Source organism: Lepidochelys kempii, chromosome 7, assembly GCF_965140265.1.
Source record: "Lepidochelys kempii isolate rLepKem1 chromosome 7, rLepKem1.hap2, whole genome shotgun sequence".
Taxonomy (NCBI): Eukaryota; Metazoa; Chordata; order Testudines; family Cheloniidae; genus Lepidochelys; species Lepidochelys kempii.
Window position 1 is genome coordinate 4720966 of NC_133262.1, and position 15050 is coordinate 4736015.

The following is a 15050-nucleotide window of genomic DNA, read 5'->3' on the forward strand; positions in this document are numbered from 1 at the left end:
GGTCAAGACCTGTAGGGTGAGTTTCACACAGGGACATAGGCACTTTGCAACCACTTTTAGGTGCAACTGACAGAACACTGTTCAGCTGTTGCCTACCCCCTTAGGAGGCTGAGTTCCCACTGGTGGAAGTCCCCTAAGCTTCTGCCAGGGGGCCTGTGCAATGCTACCGCGAGGCTGCTCCATGGCCAAGCCCCAGCCCTGAGAGACCACGCACCCCAACAGCCCAGTGGCCAGAGTGCTGAGCTGGAAAGCGCGGAAGATGGCCAGGCAGAGGGGAGTGCGCGCACCACCATGCTGGAGGCTCTCTCTCTCAGGGGAGCTTTCCCACTTTCTATCAATAACTGGACATTCACTGGAGCAGAGACTCACACCTGCCTCTCCCACCTCCCAGGTGAGTGCCTTACCCACCAGGCTACAGGGTCAGTCTCTCGTGGTCACAGGCCCAATTACTACTGAATACAAGGTGGAACAGCTTCAACAGGAGAGACTGATTAAAAAACAACCCAGTAGGCTAGTGGTTAGGGCACTCACCGGCGAGAGAGAAAACCTGGGTGTAAGTCCCTGTTTCACATCGGTTCGAAGAAGGCTGAAAACATGCCTCCGACATCCTGAGCCATTGGCTATAACAGGGCACCTCCTCCCCAGTTGTGTGGGGGCATGATGCGAGGGGGGGGACTGGTTTGCTTCTGTGACTCCCTTAGAAAGTGATTGGAAAGCGTGCAGCATGAAACCAAGGCTCCGATGAATTTAGTAGGAGCCCATCCGTGAGTGCCAGCTCTTTACCTGTCTGATAAGCCTGTTTTGATTTCCACCTATAGATCTGAGCTTGTCAAAACCCTGTGCCCCTGACAGTGGACGGCAAGGTCCATTCAGTTCAGTTACAGCCTGCACATGGATATTTACACCCACCCGTGCTTTAAGTATTCATAGAGGCTGAATGCCTGTTTATTGGACCAGCATCTTTTGGTGAGAGAGAGAAATAAGCTTTCATCTTCAGGTCAAGAGCTCTGTGAAGGTCGAAAGCCTGTCTCCTCCACCAACCGACAGTCCTATGAAAGATGCTCCTCATTCCCTTGTCTCTCTAATAGCCTGGGACTGACACAGCTAAAACTGCACTGCCAGCGACATAAACGTATGTGTTAGGCTTCATTCAGCTTTCTCCATCCGAGCATTTTGAGTCTGATTAGACTGTGTGAGAGATCGAAGGGGAAACACTACTAAATTTGCCGGTAAAACTGAGTCTAAGGAGCTTTCCATCAGGGCATCATGTTTTAACTTCAGTTAAGAGGTTCATCATGCAACATGCACTCTTAATTCCTACCAGATTTTTTGAGCACTGCAAAGGAAGGTTAAAATACAACTGGAGGCCCTTGATAAGTGTTAGGAAAGGCCAATTACCATGTAACCATCAGAACAACTGCAACCACTTTTAAGAACAAACCATCTGCTAGCCCCCAAAACAATGGATCACAAGGTGGTGTGTGCAAGAAAAAGCAGGACTAACTGCCAAGGTGATGCTGGGAACTCCTAAGGTGAGACTCATAAAAGTATTTAGGTCCCCAACTCCCATTGAAATCAATGGAACTTGGGCACCTAACTACCTTTGTGAATTTCCACCCGTTACCTGGGGAAGATAGAGTATGGTCCTGGTCTGGAATGGGTCCTTATTAATGTCTTCCTCACCTTGATCTTTGAAGTGAAGTAGAAAACAATCTACTTAAATCAATAAACTGTAGAAACACCCTCATGGAACCCCCCCACCCAAACCATGTTTATTCTGGAAGGGGGTGGGGGAAGGGACTCTTACATCTTAGCTTGTCATTTTTTTCTAAGGCAGACATAAAACGACTCCATAGTTTATTCTCAGGACATCTGAATAGTTATTTATTGAAAAGCCACAGTTCCCACACTTTTACAACTGTTGGCTTATAAAAGGCCAAAGCAAAATGGATCCACTATTTTACACAGCTTCTGGAGGGGGAAATCAGGGACATGCAGTTACTGGTCAAAATGCAATGTACATGACATATAGATAAAAACATTGTGAAACAAAGGAATTTAAGTTATGATAACAGTCTACTGGAATAAAAGTTCCTATATTATTATAAACACTTTTTTATAATCTAAGATTGTAAGTAAAGTCGCCTTTTTACATACACAGATACTTGAAACGAACAAGATGTAACATTTAGAGGGGCAAATGGTGACATAAAACAACTGCTTTGGACTGTTCCATGGCATGGATATATCCATTATGCCAGGATTTACCTGTTGTGGCAATCAGAATTACTAATCCATTGGTACATACACTCTCTGGAGTTAACTGTATCCTTAAGGAGAAGCACATGGTTTATTAACTGGGATGCAGAATGATTCAAACAACTGGATTTTTAAAAAATGAACAGAGAACAAAAAACTCATTTGTAACAGCCTCAGTTTTCTTTTAAAAACAAAGCTGTTTTTATTAATTTTAAGCAGCTGGCATCCACAGAAGAGAAACAAAGAAATGAAAGTACTTGATTCACTCATCTTCACAACAATTTACCATCAATGTATATACAGTACATTAATGAAGCATTGTTTAAACTTTAATTATAACAGGGACACACCTAGCATGTATTCTATGTAGTTTTCCATTAACAGTATTAAACAATGGTGCTCCATATTGCTTATGAACATATAGATATGAAATTAGGAAACCAATGAATCAAACAGAGGTGCTAATCTTATTACCACACAGCTAAAATGGCAATTGTATTGGTAAACTTCTCATGGGTATTTAGAGCGGACAGAAAAATTCCTAATGTGGCTAACTGAACAATAGACTAGGTACATGCACTGGTGAAGAAGCCACCACCACATGGGCCTCTAGACCAGAATTATCTAATCATCCTCTTCATCTTCTTCATCACTGTCCTTCATTGTGATTCCCTGTAGACCTCCGCCTTCACTAACTGATGCTGTGGCTTCTTCTACAGTCAGCCGGTTTCGCACGGTGTCATAGGTTTTGCTGTTTAGGGTGGAGTCCAGCACTCCTTGCAATCGGAAATCTCTATAGGTTTTCTAGGATGGAAGTGACGTGTTGGGAGGGAGAGACAAACAGCACAAAGTCAAGTTTAATTCCCCAAACACAAATTTCTCATGCTTCATTTTAAGAGGCATCAAACAAAGGACCTGGTCCTGCATCACTGGGCCATTAACATCAATGGACATACTCCACTGACATCACGGACATGAAGGGCATTTGACATGGCGGAGGCAATGCAGCGATGCCTTGCAGTGGGTGTAACTGTAACTTGTGCCCCCTTTATACTGACAGAGAAATAGGAAGTGGCCTTTGTGTAAATGAGACTCTGGCCACTTTTGGCCACTTCAACGGGAGTTTTGCCTGAGTAAGGACTTCAGGATCGGTGCCCACTGTGTTAACGATGCACAAGCTGCAAAGTAAATTGGGATGTATCCTGTTTCCCTTGGCAATGTATTGCTGCAATACGTAGTTATTTTTCCTCATAAAATAAAAACCCCGTATCAGATAGAGACATGGTTACATGGTTCCAAAACTCTACTCCAGTGAAATGAAAATATTTTAAAATAAATACTCCTATCTACAAAATTCAAATCTTGTTGACAAGTATGTCCTGCACATTAGAGACACTGAATATATATGTGAAAAACAAACACACTGTGCATACGTGTATATGTTTATATCTTCCCCTCCTTCCACCGTCTGCAGCTATTGGTAAGTTACAGAAGTTTCCTGGGTAGTTAAGAATTAAAATTAACCTCTTTGTATCTGAATTTAGGTTTAGAGCCTTCTTGATTGATCTCTGTGAGGTAAGACTCCAGTAGTAACACCATTAATTTAATAACACACTATAAACCAGGAACTGGGTGAGGTAGTTACTTGTGGACAAGAACATGCTCAAATTAGTTCTAGCAGCTACCCAAAGCAATATTGGCTTTAAAAGAAAATAAACCCAGAAAAAAAAATTCCTCAGCGAATTAACAAATAGAGATTATTTGCTGGTGCCTATTGCTCCAATCTATGAAAAGTACATTTAGCACATTTCAGTTGTAATTTCGTTATGCTTTGATTTGTTCTTGGTGTAGAGGAAAAGACAAAACATTTTAAACCACTAGGCCAAAAAGCATCAGATAGAACCTAAAATGATCAAAAAACGTATTTACCCCCTTCTGTGATCTTATTTCACGTAAACCACTGTGATTTCACACTGAAATAATTATCATTAGTCCAAGACACGCACGCATGCACAGGAAAAAAATGCCACTTTCAGGGTATGTTATCTCACGTTTGTGATCCCTTATTGCTGATTGTATACACCCATTGTAAAAGAAACTAATTCAGTTAACTACGAGAACAATCATGATTTGCATTCTGACAATAAGCACAAGACATACTTACAGATTTTGGGGAGTAAATATTTCCCTTCAACCAAATGTTGGAATTTTTTAAAATTAAACCCCAAGTTAAAAAGGATTAATTGGTAGGATCAACATGTTTGCACATAAAAAAGTCAATTTTTGGAATGTTTATTGTAGAATTAGGGTTAAATGTCAATAATATATTTTCCCCCTTGCAGTGTAAATAACTACTTTATAATTGTGCAAAGTATTTTTCTAATCTGTATCTGTCTCAAATTCCCTTTGATTAATTTTTGTACTTACAGTATCCTCATATGCACCTAATATAAACTGTTCTAATTAATGATTTACTTGCTTGGCTACAGAATACATTTCCTCTAAGAAAACCTACCACACACAGTGCTTCGAATGCTAAGAGGTTTGCAAAGTCACATAAAAATTATTACCTTTACCATCCTAATAAGAGTTTTCAGTTGGTAAATGTGAAGCTGCAGGTCCATGCGGTCTGTTAACCAGGTGCAAATGACATTCATGGAGCTGGTATACCATTGCTGCAAGAGAGACAAGAGTTCTCCAGCAAACACATCCCATGAGTATCATGAATAAACACAATCTGCGAACAGGCATATACAATCAGGACTGACCTTTTCTATTTGCCAACCTGTTAAATGACTATGACAGGATTACTAGGGAATTTTTTTAAAAGCAGAATTTCAATGAATGAGCATTTCTTTTTCATAATCAGATTCTCCCCCTCTCACCCCCAAAAAGGGATTATTAAATAAAACATGCACCACAGGACTACAGACTTTTAGCACAACTCATCCATCCACAGTCGCCTCAACAAGGAACATCTCTGGATGGTAACGGAGAGCAACAGCATGGCTGGCTTTTCCACAGGAAGGGTGGGCAGTACCACCTTTGCCAATGATTTGATTTGCCAGCCAGGATGCCAGTTTTATCCCAATGCTTTTCTTACAGCTGTTCCACCATGACCCTGCCACTAACCACATCAAACCCAGTGATTTCTTTGCCACTTACCTTCTTTGAAATTTCACACCCAATCCGCTGTAGGAGGTCTCTGATTCCCTAAAGGGAGCAGACTGTATGTACTAGGGGATTCTAATACAACCTGATCATATCAGTACATGGTAACTGCAGGGCTAGGATACCTGTCATAAGAGCATACAGCACTGGCTGCCCTGTCTGCTCCAGTCTCAACAATGCTAAAGATGGAAAAGCATATAGCAAAAACAGCTAATTTCAAGATGTTGAAATTATAGCTCCCCTCAAGGGGCTGAACTTTTGCTTCTCGTCTGTGAAAAATGCTCGCAGCTGTCACGGCAGACTGCCGCCCCTGCAGAGCAAGAAGTCTCTGGTGGGCTATGGGGTTAGAGCACTGCTCCGATATTCATCCATCTCACTCGGAGACATATGACTGAGCAACGCTCCCAAACGGCACGATAAAAAGGGGGGAAAAAAATCAAATCTTAAAATGTCACCAGTTTTCATTCCACTTTGTATTATCAAAAGACCAACTGAAACTGAATTCAGAAGTTGCTTGTGCAGAGGGATATGCACACACAACTTCTCTCTCACACACACAGGATGCGCACACATCACGCTGTACTATGACTTTTCACGTGTGCCAATACGTGCACCAGAGACGAGTGGAAATTTAAACAAGTGCTAGTTGAAAATGCTTTTAATGCTCTCCCCTCCCCACTCCAACCCTCCCTAAGACAGGGTGTCTGTTGGGCATTCACATCTTTTGTCAATGTGACTTCAAACTTGGGCTGACATTTCTATTTCTCTTGTAAAGCAGAACGAGGCAGTTCAGTTCTTCGATTATGTCCCCATTAGTGAAACTCTCTTTTTTAGCCCTCTTTGGACATCATCCTTTGAGGTTTGCTGTTCTCCCAGCCAGACCTCTAAGTTCATCAGACACTCACAAAAACACCCCCCCCCCCCAAAAAAAAGTTAATTGCAAAGGGAAAAAATGAAAATTGACCAAGGCACTGATGCCTGATTCCTCCCTCTGTCCCACCAGCTTTACGCTAGAGATCCTCTGTTGATTTCAATGTAGTTACTCTGGTGTAAAACTAGGGTAAAAAAGCACAGGGTCAGGCCCATGTTAGTATAACTTGCACATTTCAGCACTAACAAAATTCCCTCTTCAATATTAATGGATCATGCTGGGGTTGGGTTTTGCAGATCTGTACTCCGACCAAACAGCAGGCAATCGAGACACGTCATAGCCACAGAGGGCGCTAGAGGCAAGAAGTGTGGAGTCTAACCTGGTGCCTCATTCTGACTGCCCACTCCAGACTTTGCTACCAGTCATGGGACCCCCGTTCCTCCTTACGCCTAGGGCAATGGAAACCTGTGGCCTCTCCTATGAATTTTCCCTCTGCAGGGGAATGTGTCCTCATGGAAGAAACAGGGGACAGCGAGAAGTAAAACCCCCTCAACTTGTTTCTCTCAGGGATATATGCACATGCCCCATGCTTCTCCCTCTCACCACTCAGCTCCTATTGGTGCCTGGTGAAGATGGCCGCTGGAGGTACTGTGCGTTCAAAGGCTTCCCTGACCATAACTGCCCCCGAATACACCTTTAAATGGGTCTCTTGCACTACATTTCCCTGTGTTGATGGGACGACTTCCCTCATCTAGCTCCTCCTCACCTACTTATTGAGGTTCTTTCCTGGGCACCCCTCACCACGGCATCTGGGTGTCCCTCTCCAGCTTCGCAGAGATCAGTACAGACCAGTCATTGAGTTCCTAACCCAGGGAGCCACAGAACTTCCCCGGCTGCTGAATCTGCAGAGGATCTCTGAGGTAGCTGAGAAAGGGCTCAAGAGGTCCTGTAGTCAGACCACTCCCTATTCATTGTACCCTGGCCCGGCGTCCACTCCTTTCCCCGACTCAAGGGGAGGTTTTCTGTCCCAAGTCAATTGTAACCTTGCTCCAGCTCTGCCTCCGTAGGATGTTTCCATTCTCCCTGGGGCCTTTGGGCACAGGGCAGCTTTTCCACATTTATAATTCAGTTTCTGCTTCCCAACTTAACTTGCATCCCCTGGTTTAACCCATTCTATCAGTTTTGTTTCCTGTAACCCTTCAGCCTAACCAGGGTCAAGTGTTTTGTAGGCATCACAGCAGAGGTGTGTTTTAAGACTGGTTTCAGAGTAACAGCCGTGTTAGTCTGTATTCGCAAAAAGAAAAGGAGTACTTGTGGCACCTTAGAGACTAACCAATTTATTTGAGCATAAGCTTTCGTGAGCTTATGTTTTGTGTGTGTGTGTGTGTATGGGGGTGGGGGGGATGTGAGAAAACCTGGATTTGTGCTGGAAATGGCCCACCTTAATTATGCACATTGTAGGGAGAATGGTCACTTTGGATGAGCTATTACCTGCAGGATAGTGAGTTTGTGTGTGTGGTTTTTGGGAGGGGGTTGAGGGGGTGAGAGAATCTGGATTTGTGCAGGAAACGGCCCAACTTTATTATCATGCACATTGTGTAAAGAGTTGTCACTTTGGATGGGCTATCACCAGCAGGAGAGTGAATTTGTGTGGGGGGGTGGAGGGTGAGAAAACCTGGATTTGTGCTGGAAATGGCCCATCTGATGATCACTTTAGATAAGCTATTACCAGCTGGACAGTGGGGTGGGAGGAGGTATTTTTTCATATTCTCTGTGTATATATAAAGTCTGCTGCAGTTTCCACGGCATGCATCTGATGAAGTGAGCTGTAGCTCACGAAAGCTCATGCTCAAATAAATTGGTTAGTCTCTAAGGTGCCACAAGTACTCCTTCTCTTTTTGTTTTAAGACTGCTGTCAGGCTGACCTGTAATTAACATGCCAATTAGCAGCAATCTCCAATGAGGGCTGAGCAGAACTCGGTGAAGATGTACTTGAAAGAATGCAAAGGGCCTGTTTTTTGTTTTGAACTTTTTATAATTAAAACATCTTCTTCCCTGGCTAGGCTCCGAGACACAGCTCAGCAGCATGCTGACAAAGTGACAGACTCATTCAGCCAATTAAACCCAGAGAGAACCAGGTAGTTCAAATCCCGGTGTCCTATGTTCATTATACTGCACTTAATTACTGTCTAGTGATCTGGGAAACATTAACCTCTGTGTGCTGGGAACCCTGAATATGAATACCTTATAACATTCATTTGGCTGATTAAATGAAAGGCTTCCAGTAGCCCCACATTTACCCTCTCTAGCTAGTCTGACAGGATCCTATGATCTCACTGAAGTAGCTAAGAGAGGCACCTCTCCCCACTTTCACTCTCTACCCGTACCCACTCCCTCTACTGTCTAGCCCCAACTCCAGGATCTCATTGGACGACAGATTTAGCTGCTTTTCAGAGAGACATTTAGCCTCTTCTGTTTGAAAAAGCAGGTAGCAAGCCAACCTGCCGTGTGCTAATTGTTTGTATGGACTGTTTTCTATGGAAGAAACCGGAGGTTTCCTGCACAGGCTCATTGCGCGGTGCCTAGAAGCTGTGAGAGATTAGTAGTAAGGCTACTTGTCGGGGCAATCTATGGCTCGGACCCCTTCCCACATTCCTAGTATGTTCCTGGGTGCAGGCTGCCTCACAACATCCACCAGAAGCAGCACATGATCGGCACATTGTCTGATTCACCCCCAGGGAGTCCGTTTGGACCCAGCAGACCAGGCTAAAGGTGGTGCGAAGGAGCTACTTTGCCTAGGGCACCGGGTTCATTTTAATTTGTTCCTTTACTATCGCTAGGAGAACAAGTGGGTGAGCCATGGCGTGGCTGGTTAGAGCTACGGACTGTAAAACACTGGGACTAGGCAGCCCTTCTGCAGAGTCTTTCGACTGAGTTCAAAGGTCTCCTGGATCATGCCCTCTATTGGCAGGTGGGGAGTCAAATCCCTTTGCTTTGCTTTAGAAAGTGATTTTCTTGATTAAAAAAACTGGACCAAAGTTAGGGGGGAGGGATAGCTCAGTGGTTTGAGCATTGGCCTGCTAAACCCAGGGTTGTGAGTTCAATCCCTGAGGGGGCCATTTAGGGATTTGTGGCATAAATTGGGGATTGGTCCTGCTTTGAGCAGGGGGTTGGACTAGATGACCTCCTGAGGTCCCTTCCAACCCTGATATTCTATGATTCTAGGTCAAGGTGCCAGGTTTCCTCGCAGAACATGTGACTGACTATAGACTGAGAGCAAGGCCTGCTGGGAAGGGGAAGCAGGAAATAAGAGGCAGGTCCCTGCCTTTCAGTGGGAACAGAAACACAGAGGGAGCTGTAGTCTGCTGGTTGGGCTCCCCAGTGTGAAGGGGACTGTGGTCTGAGTGGGACCTGCAGTGGGGTTTCCAGCTGAAAGGGGATGGGGATATGAGCCAGTGGAGCGGCTGGGAAAGCAGGTGAGCCAGGGTAGGAGGAAGGCTGAGGGAAGAGTGAAGTGCAAAGCTGAGGATGGAGTGAACAGGGCTGGAGCATGGGCAAGAGGTGGGGTCCACGTTTCCCAGACCCTCCCTTTCACTACCTAGAGTGGGTGTGGCTAAAGCCCTGCAATCACAGGAGTGACTGTGGGCATCCCTACCCTGGAGAAAGGGCAGTGGCCCAGGCAGGGGAAAGGACTTTATGGCTCCTGCGTTCTCCAGGGGAGAAGACTTAGTAGTGGTTCTCCCAGGTGAGCCTACCTCAAGCAGCATTATCTGCTGGTAGGGTACGTGACTATCCCAGGGATCAGATGGGAATGACATCACAGGCAGGGTGCAGCTGTCCATAGCTCCATTTCCTGCCCAAATTCCATTGTATAGCCAGACAGACGGGCATCCATGGGCATCTAGGAGACAAGTCCAGGGGCTCTACATGCACAAGGCTCCCATCCCCTCCACCGATGGGGATGAGCTGCACACTCCCATGGGACAGAGCCAAAATCCAGGGCTGACGTTGCCTGACAAAGAACTTCTCCAGAACATAGAGATGCTTTGCGCTTAGCTTTACAAACTTCTTGTTCGCAATAGGTGGGGATAAAGGAACAGAAGATCGGCCAGTGAAAAGACAGGGGAGTTATTTTTTCACTCGGTGTCTATATTGTACGCAACCTGGGGAGGAGATTACTGATAGTGGAGGGCGTTTTAGGCTAGCAGACAAAGAGCTACCAAGATCCAATGACTGGGATCTGAAGCTAGACCAATTCTGACTGGAAATAAGACATCTTTTTTACAGGGAGGGTAATTAACCATTGGAGCAACTTACCTAAGGGTGTGGTGGAGTCTTTGTCAATTGGAGTCTACATCAGACTGGATGTCTTACAGCTATGCTGTAGCTTGGTCAGAATTTATGGGCTTGATGGGGAATCCCTAGGGGAAATCCTCTGGCCTGTGCTATGCAGGGGATCAGACTGGATGATCACAATGATGCTGTGGATCATTAAAATGGATGGGTGAGCTTCTGATTCTCTAAGAAGCGCCGCACAGGTCTCCCAGCCCAAGGGAATGGAGGTTATGGCGCACGAACCCACTTTTGTGCCCTTGTAATCTTGGGCTACGCCAAGGGCTGCTTCAAACAACTCTGGGATCTCCCCGGCTGCGCTATGGACTGCTGTGCTGCCAGGCACCAGCGCATCTCTCCTGCCCTCAGTCCCATTCCCTGCATGCGTCCTAGGCCAAGGCTTGGAAGGGGTCCTCAGAGGCAACTTTATGGCTGTCTTCCAAAGTGCTTGCAGCAGAGCAATTCTCCCCCAGCACAACCGGGTCCGCTTTATGCCACTCCGGCCCTTTTGTCACGCATACAGTGGCCAGAGAGGGGTGAGGGCCTCATTCTATGAATCTATGCTAATGTCATTTCTCTGATAGACAGGGAATGTCTGCTCAGGATTCATTGCAACCCCATGCCCCAAAATATGAAACTGTAAAGAAACTTTAAAGACGAAGGTGGTTTCATTTCTTCAAATGGCTCAAGCCCTTGGTTCAAGTGAGCCATGACCTCTGGCTGCCATCACCCACCCCTGACCCTGCGCACCAGAAAATATCAATCCCCTCCTTTAAATGCCTCCTTAAAGGCTCATTTCTTTGAGTTAGGCTTCCATCCCTGCCCTGTTTGGAGACTATCCCCAAGTTTTACTAACGTATTAAAAACAACACCTAGAGAGCAGATGAGCATGAAGCATTAAGAACATCTTATGATCTTCCACCGCTGTATCTCATTCTTTCCATACACAATCCACCTTCCTTTGTTTATTGCCGCCTCTTGCGTTAAGTCTAAATGAGTGTGAGTCTCTTGGGGGCAAGGAACAGTCTTTATATTTGTCTGTAATGTAGCGTGCAAGCCTTTGTGTGTCTAACTATTCAATAAAAACAACAACCTCAGCCTTGAAAGGACAGAACTTCCACAGTATCAGCTGAAACAAAGAGCTAGACCAACCAAGATGGCAGCCCCTAGAAGGACCAAATTAACTTGCTAGGTTCCCAGCAAGGCGCAGAACCATAAGGACACTGAAGGTGAATTCGTGGCCTATTCAATCTTTAAAAAACAAAAACACCTATCAGTTATTTACTCACCAAACCAATTATCATTACAGTCCACGCAATATAATCACCACAAAATACCAGTGACTTCCAACACTCTTCTAACAGGGTTGGCAGTTTTGCTGTTGAGTTTGCCAACCTACATTTGATCCCCCTCTTTCCATCAGCATTTCATGTGAGTCTTTGGAAACACAAAACAAATGAAGCTAAATTATCTACTAAAGACAATGTATTCAAACACCCAGGACACTGGGGAAGTTCAAACTGGACCCTGACTCAGGATCCAAATGCTGTCCCCCTCTCCTCCCATGGGTAGAAAAGCATTTGCTAATAAAACATCAACCATGCAGATCTTTAAAACATAAGACCTACATGTCATGTGCATTTCTTAAATGCATTAAAATGATCTGTTCACCAAGGCTAAGCAATCAACTTCACAAGAATTTCAATACTGTAAGTTATAAATGAGGTACAATTCAAGACATATCCGTTAATACATTTATCCTGATTTTAAAAAAAAATCACATCTATCAATTTTTTTAGATTTAATATAGCATTCTTCAATTGCTGCATCTAAGCTTTGCATATGCATAAAAACAGAGTAAGCTGTAAGTGAAATAGATACTGAAACAATCACTAGAGACAATGTGTTATTAGAAGGAAGACGATTTCTGATTTCATGCCTAACACAAAGATGTTAACATTTCCACATGACTATATATATATTTTTTACAACTAATCTCGCCTTGCCAAACAGAAATGTGATCTTAGACACAAGAGACAAAGTCCTGTTGCGATATGAAATAAATAGTTTCTTCTGCCGGTTCAGTTGTTGTACATAATAAAAATCCTTCAAAAATTATAGCAACCTTTTCTCAGAGCATTTCATACACAATCATAACAAATTATGTTTATTATTATGTGTTTATGCTCACAGAACCCATTGGGTGGGAGGTAACTCAGCGGAACCTGGATAACACTGCTCAAGTAATGCTTTTGTTTGCTTATTGAAAACTACACAGAACAATTACGCTCCTAACACCCATGCATATTTCCAAAATGCATTAGAAGGATCTGTTTACCAAGGCTAAGCCATCAATTATGCAACACTGACTTCCTAACGTAAGGCTACTTAATCGCTGCATCGCACTGTTGGCGTCTCGCTATTATGAATATATTTATATTTGGCTTTGCTGTAAACAATCCATCTGATACTTTGACACTGGGCATCCAAGCTTTTCCTTGCCCAATCAGGCCAAGAATACTATCCCCCAATGGGGCTCTTCCCTTTCATAAGTTACTCGCTCAAGCAAAACTCCCACTGAGTCAGATCCTGGAGTCCCGACTTTGTTTCGGCTCAGACCTTGCCCATTTCAGTGGCCGTTTTACCTCAGCGAGGCATGAATTAAAAACTAAGTTCTTTTCGCAGCAAGAATTTCAGGAACAGCCCCACTGGCAGTAACTGGACACTGCAGTTGGCAGCTTCAGGAAGCACCCGAAGGATTCCAGTTGCTCTTGCAGTCTACCATTATCCAGCCCCCTTTCTTTCACAGCAGCCCTGACTGCACCTCTTGCCAGGGAAGGAGTAGGCAGATTCTGAATCTCCGGAAGGGACCCAGTAGAGGGTGCTGAAGCATGACCTCTGGCAGGCTTTGACCGTTACCGTGACAACCTCCCCGCCAGCCGGAGCACTAGGTTTAATGCCTGGAAGAGGAGAGTTTTGAGGCTGAGCTATGGAGCTGTTGAAATAGCAGGCTTGTCTCTGAATATATAAACGGCAAAAATTGATATGAATAAATCTGCAAGTAACACACAGACGGCGGCACGTTTTATCAAAAACCGCGCTGGGTTCCTGTGCGTTTGGGGAGGTGGTGTCGTTACACATACCCAAGAACATCTGCAAACTCCCGTTCTCTTCAGTGCGGTCTGAATGGAAGCATGACCTCCTGTTCCTTGCCATGAACCTGGAGTTCACACTCATATTTTACATGTTACAGGAAGCCACAGTTCACCCCAGGGGTGCTGCCAACAGAATCTCATAAGCCAGATGCAGCACTGCTTTTTAATGCACCTGAAGGAGTTGTATTCTTCATTCAAAAACTCACATACTAGTAGCTTAAGGTCATTTCAGCTTTTGTAAAGGGGAGGACAAAACCAGGAATGCTTATGGGGCTGGGCTGTCAGCAGGGTAGCAGGGGGATTACAAGAAACCAGTGACTCTGCCTCTTTCTGCCTTTGCGGGTAGTTTTTGTGTGTGAACAAGTGCCACACAACAGATTGCGGCTGGTGTAAAGGCCTGGGACTGTGCAAGAGCACCCCGCTGAGCCTCAGCTGTGCTTGCAATTAGCAATAGGCATGGAATGATTATTGTTGTGGTGGCTGATGGCAATCTGAAGTGACAAGTTTTATGGGGGAAGTTGCAGCAGGGATGTGCGGCAAGTTTTTGCAAACCATTAATCGGAGGCTTCAGCATGGTTTAGTCAAAGCTAGTTTGTGTCATTCAAAACGTCTTACAAGGATGCTGAAAGAATATTTTCTGCTCTCAGTGTCTCAGAATGGAGGTTTTCTAGGTCAGGGAATCTTTACTGCCCTATTTAGTGTCAAAACTACCCATTTGCCTCAAATTAGCAGAAAGCTTGTAGTTAAGGGCTACAGATTAAGCATACAAAATTACTCAGCAGGTGACTGCTGGGGGGGATTTGGGGGTTGAGAAGTCTTTAAAACTGACTACAAGACATTATATACTTCTGACAAAAGAACATAGTAATCCTACCTGCTTGCTTTAACCACTGTTGTTTGTCCTTTATTATGTGCTTTAATGCTCATGAGAGCAAAACTACTGGTGATACTACTCAATTACCATAGTAACTCTCACCTATGACCCCGATTTCAGTCCTTGCTTTCCAACCAGAACCAATCCAAGCAATTCAAATCTGTTTAGAACTGTGACATACCAGGGCCTGGAAAACGCTGACCACAGGCTGCCCCTTCTTTTTGTCTGGCACATGAACTGGTTTTGAAACGCTGACAGGAGGCTGCCGAGCGAGCCTTTGAATTCAAGGTGTTCCGAAGGTAACGGATTCTGCATCGGGAGGCTGCCTCCGCGACACCCAGCATAAAAGCAACACAAAATAAGGAGGCCGCGCACCTGGGCACACAAG

At 44.6% G+C, this 15050-nt stretch overlaps 1 protein-coding gene across 6 annotated transcripts in view; it reads right to left on the reverse strand.

Moving 5' to 3' along the window:
• Nucleotides 1-1856: 1856 nt before the first annotated feature.
• Nucleotides 1857-15050, reverse strand: part of CADPS (calcium dependent secretion activator) — a 389515-nt gene continuing 376321 nt past the window's right edge. For all 6 annotated transcript variants that reach the window (XM_073350983.1, XM_073350980.1, XM_073350977.1 and 3 more), the window contains 2 exons: nucleotides 4830-4934; nucleotides 1857-3063 (listed from right to left, as the gene is read on the reverse strand). In XM_073350983.1, the coding sequence (XP_073207084.1) occupies nucleotides 2884-3063; nucleotides 4830-4934 (285 nt within the window). In that variant the 3' untranslated portion in view covers nucleotides 1857-2883. The remainder of the gene's footprint in view (nucleotides 3064-4829; nucleotides 4935-15050) is intronic.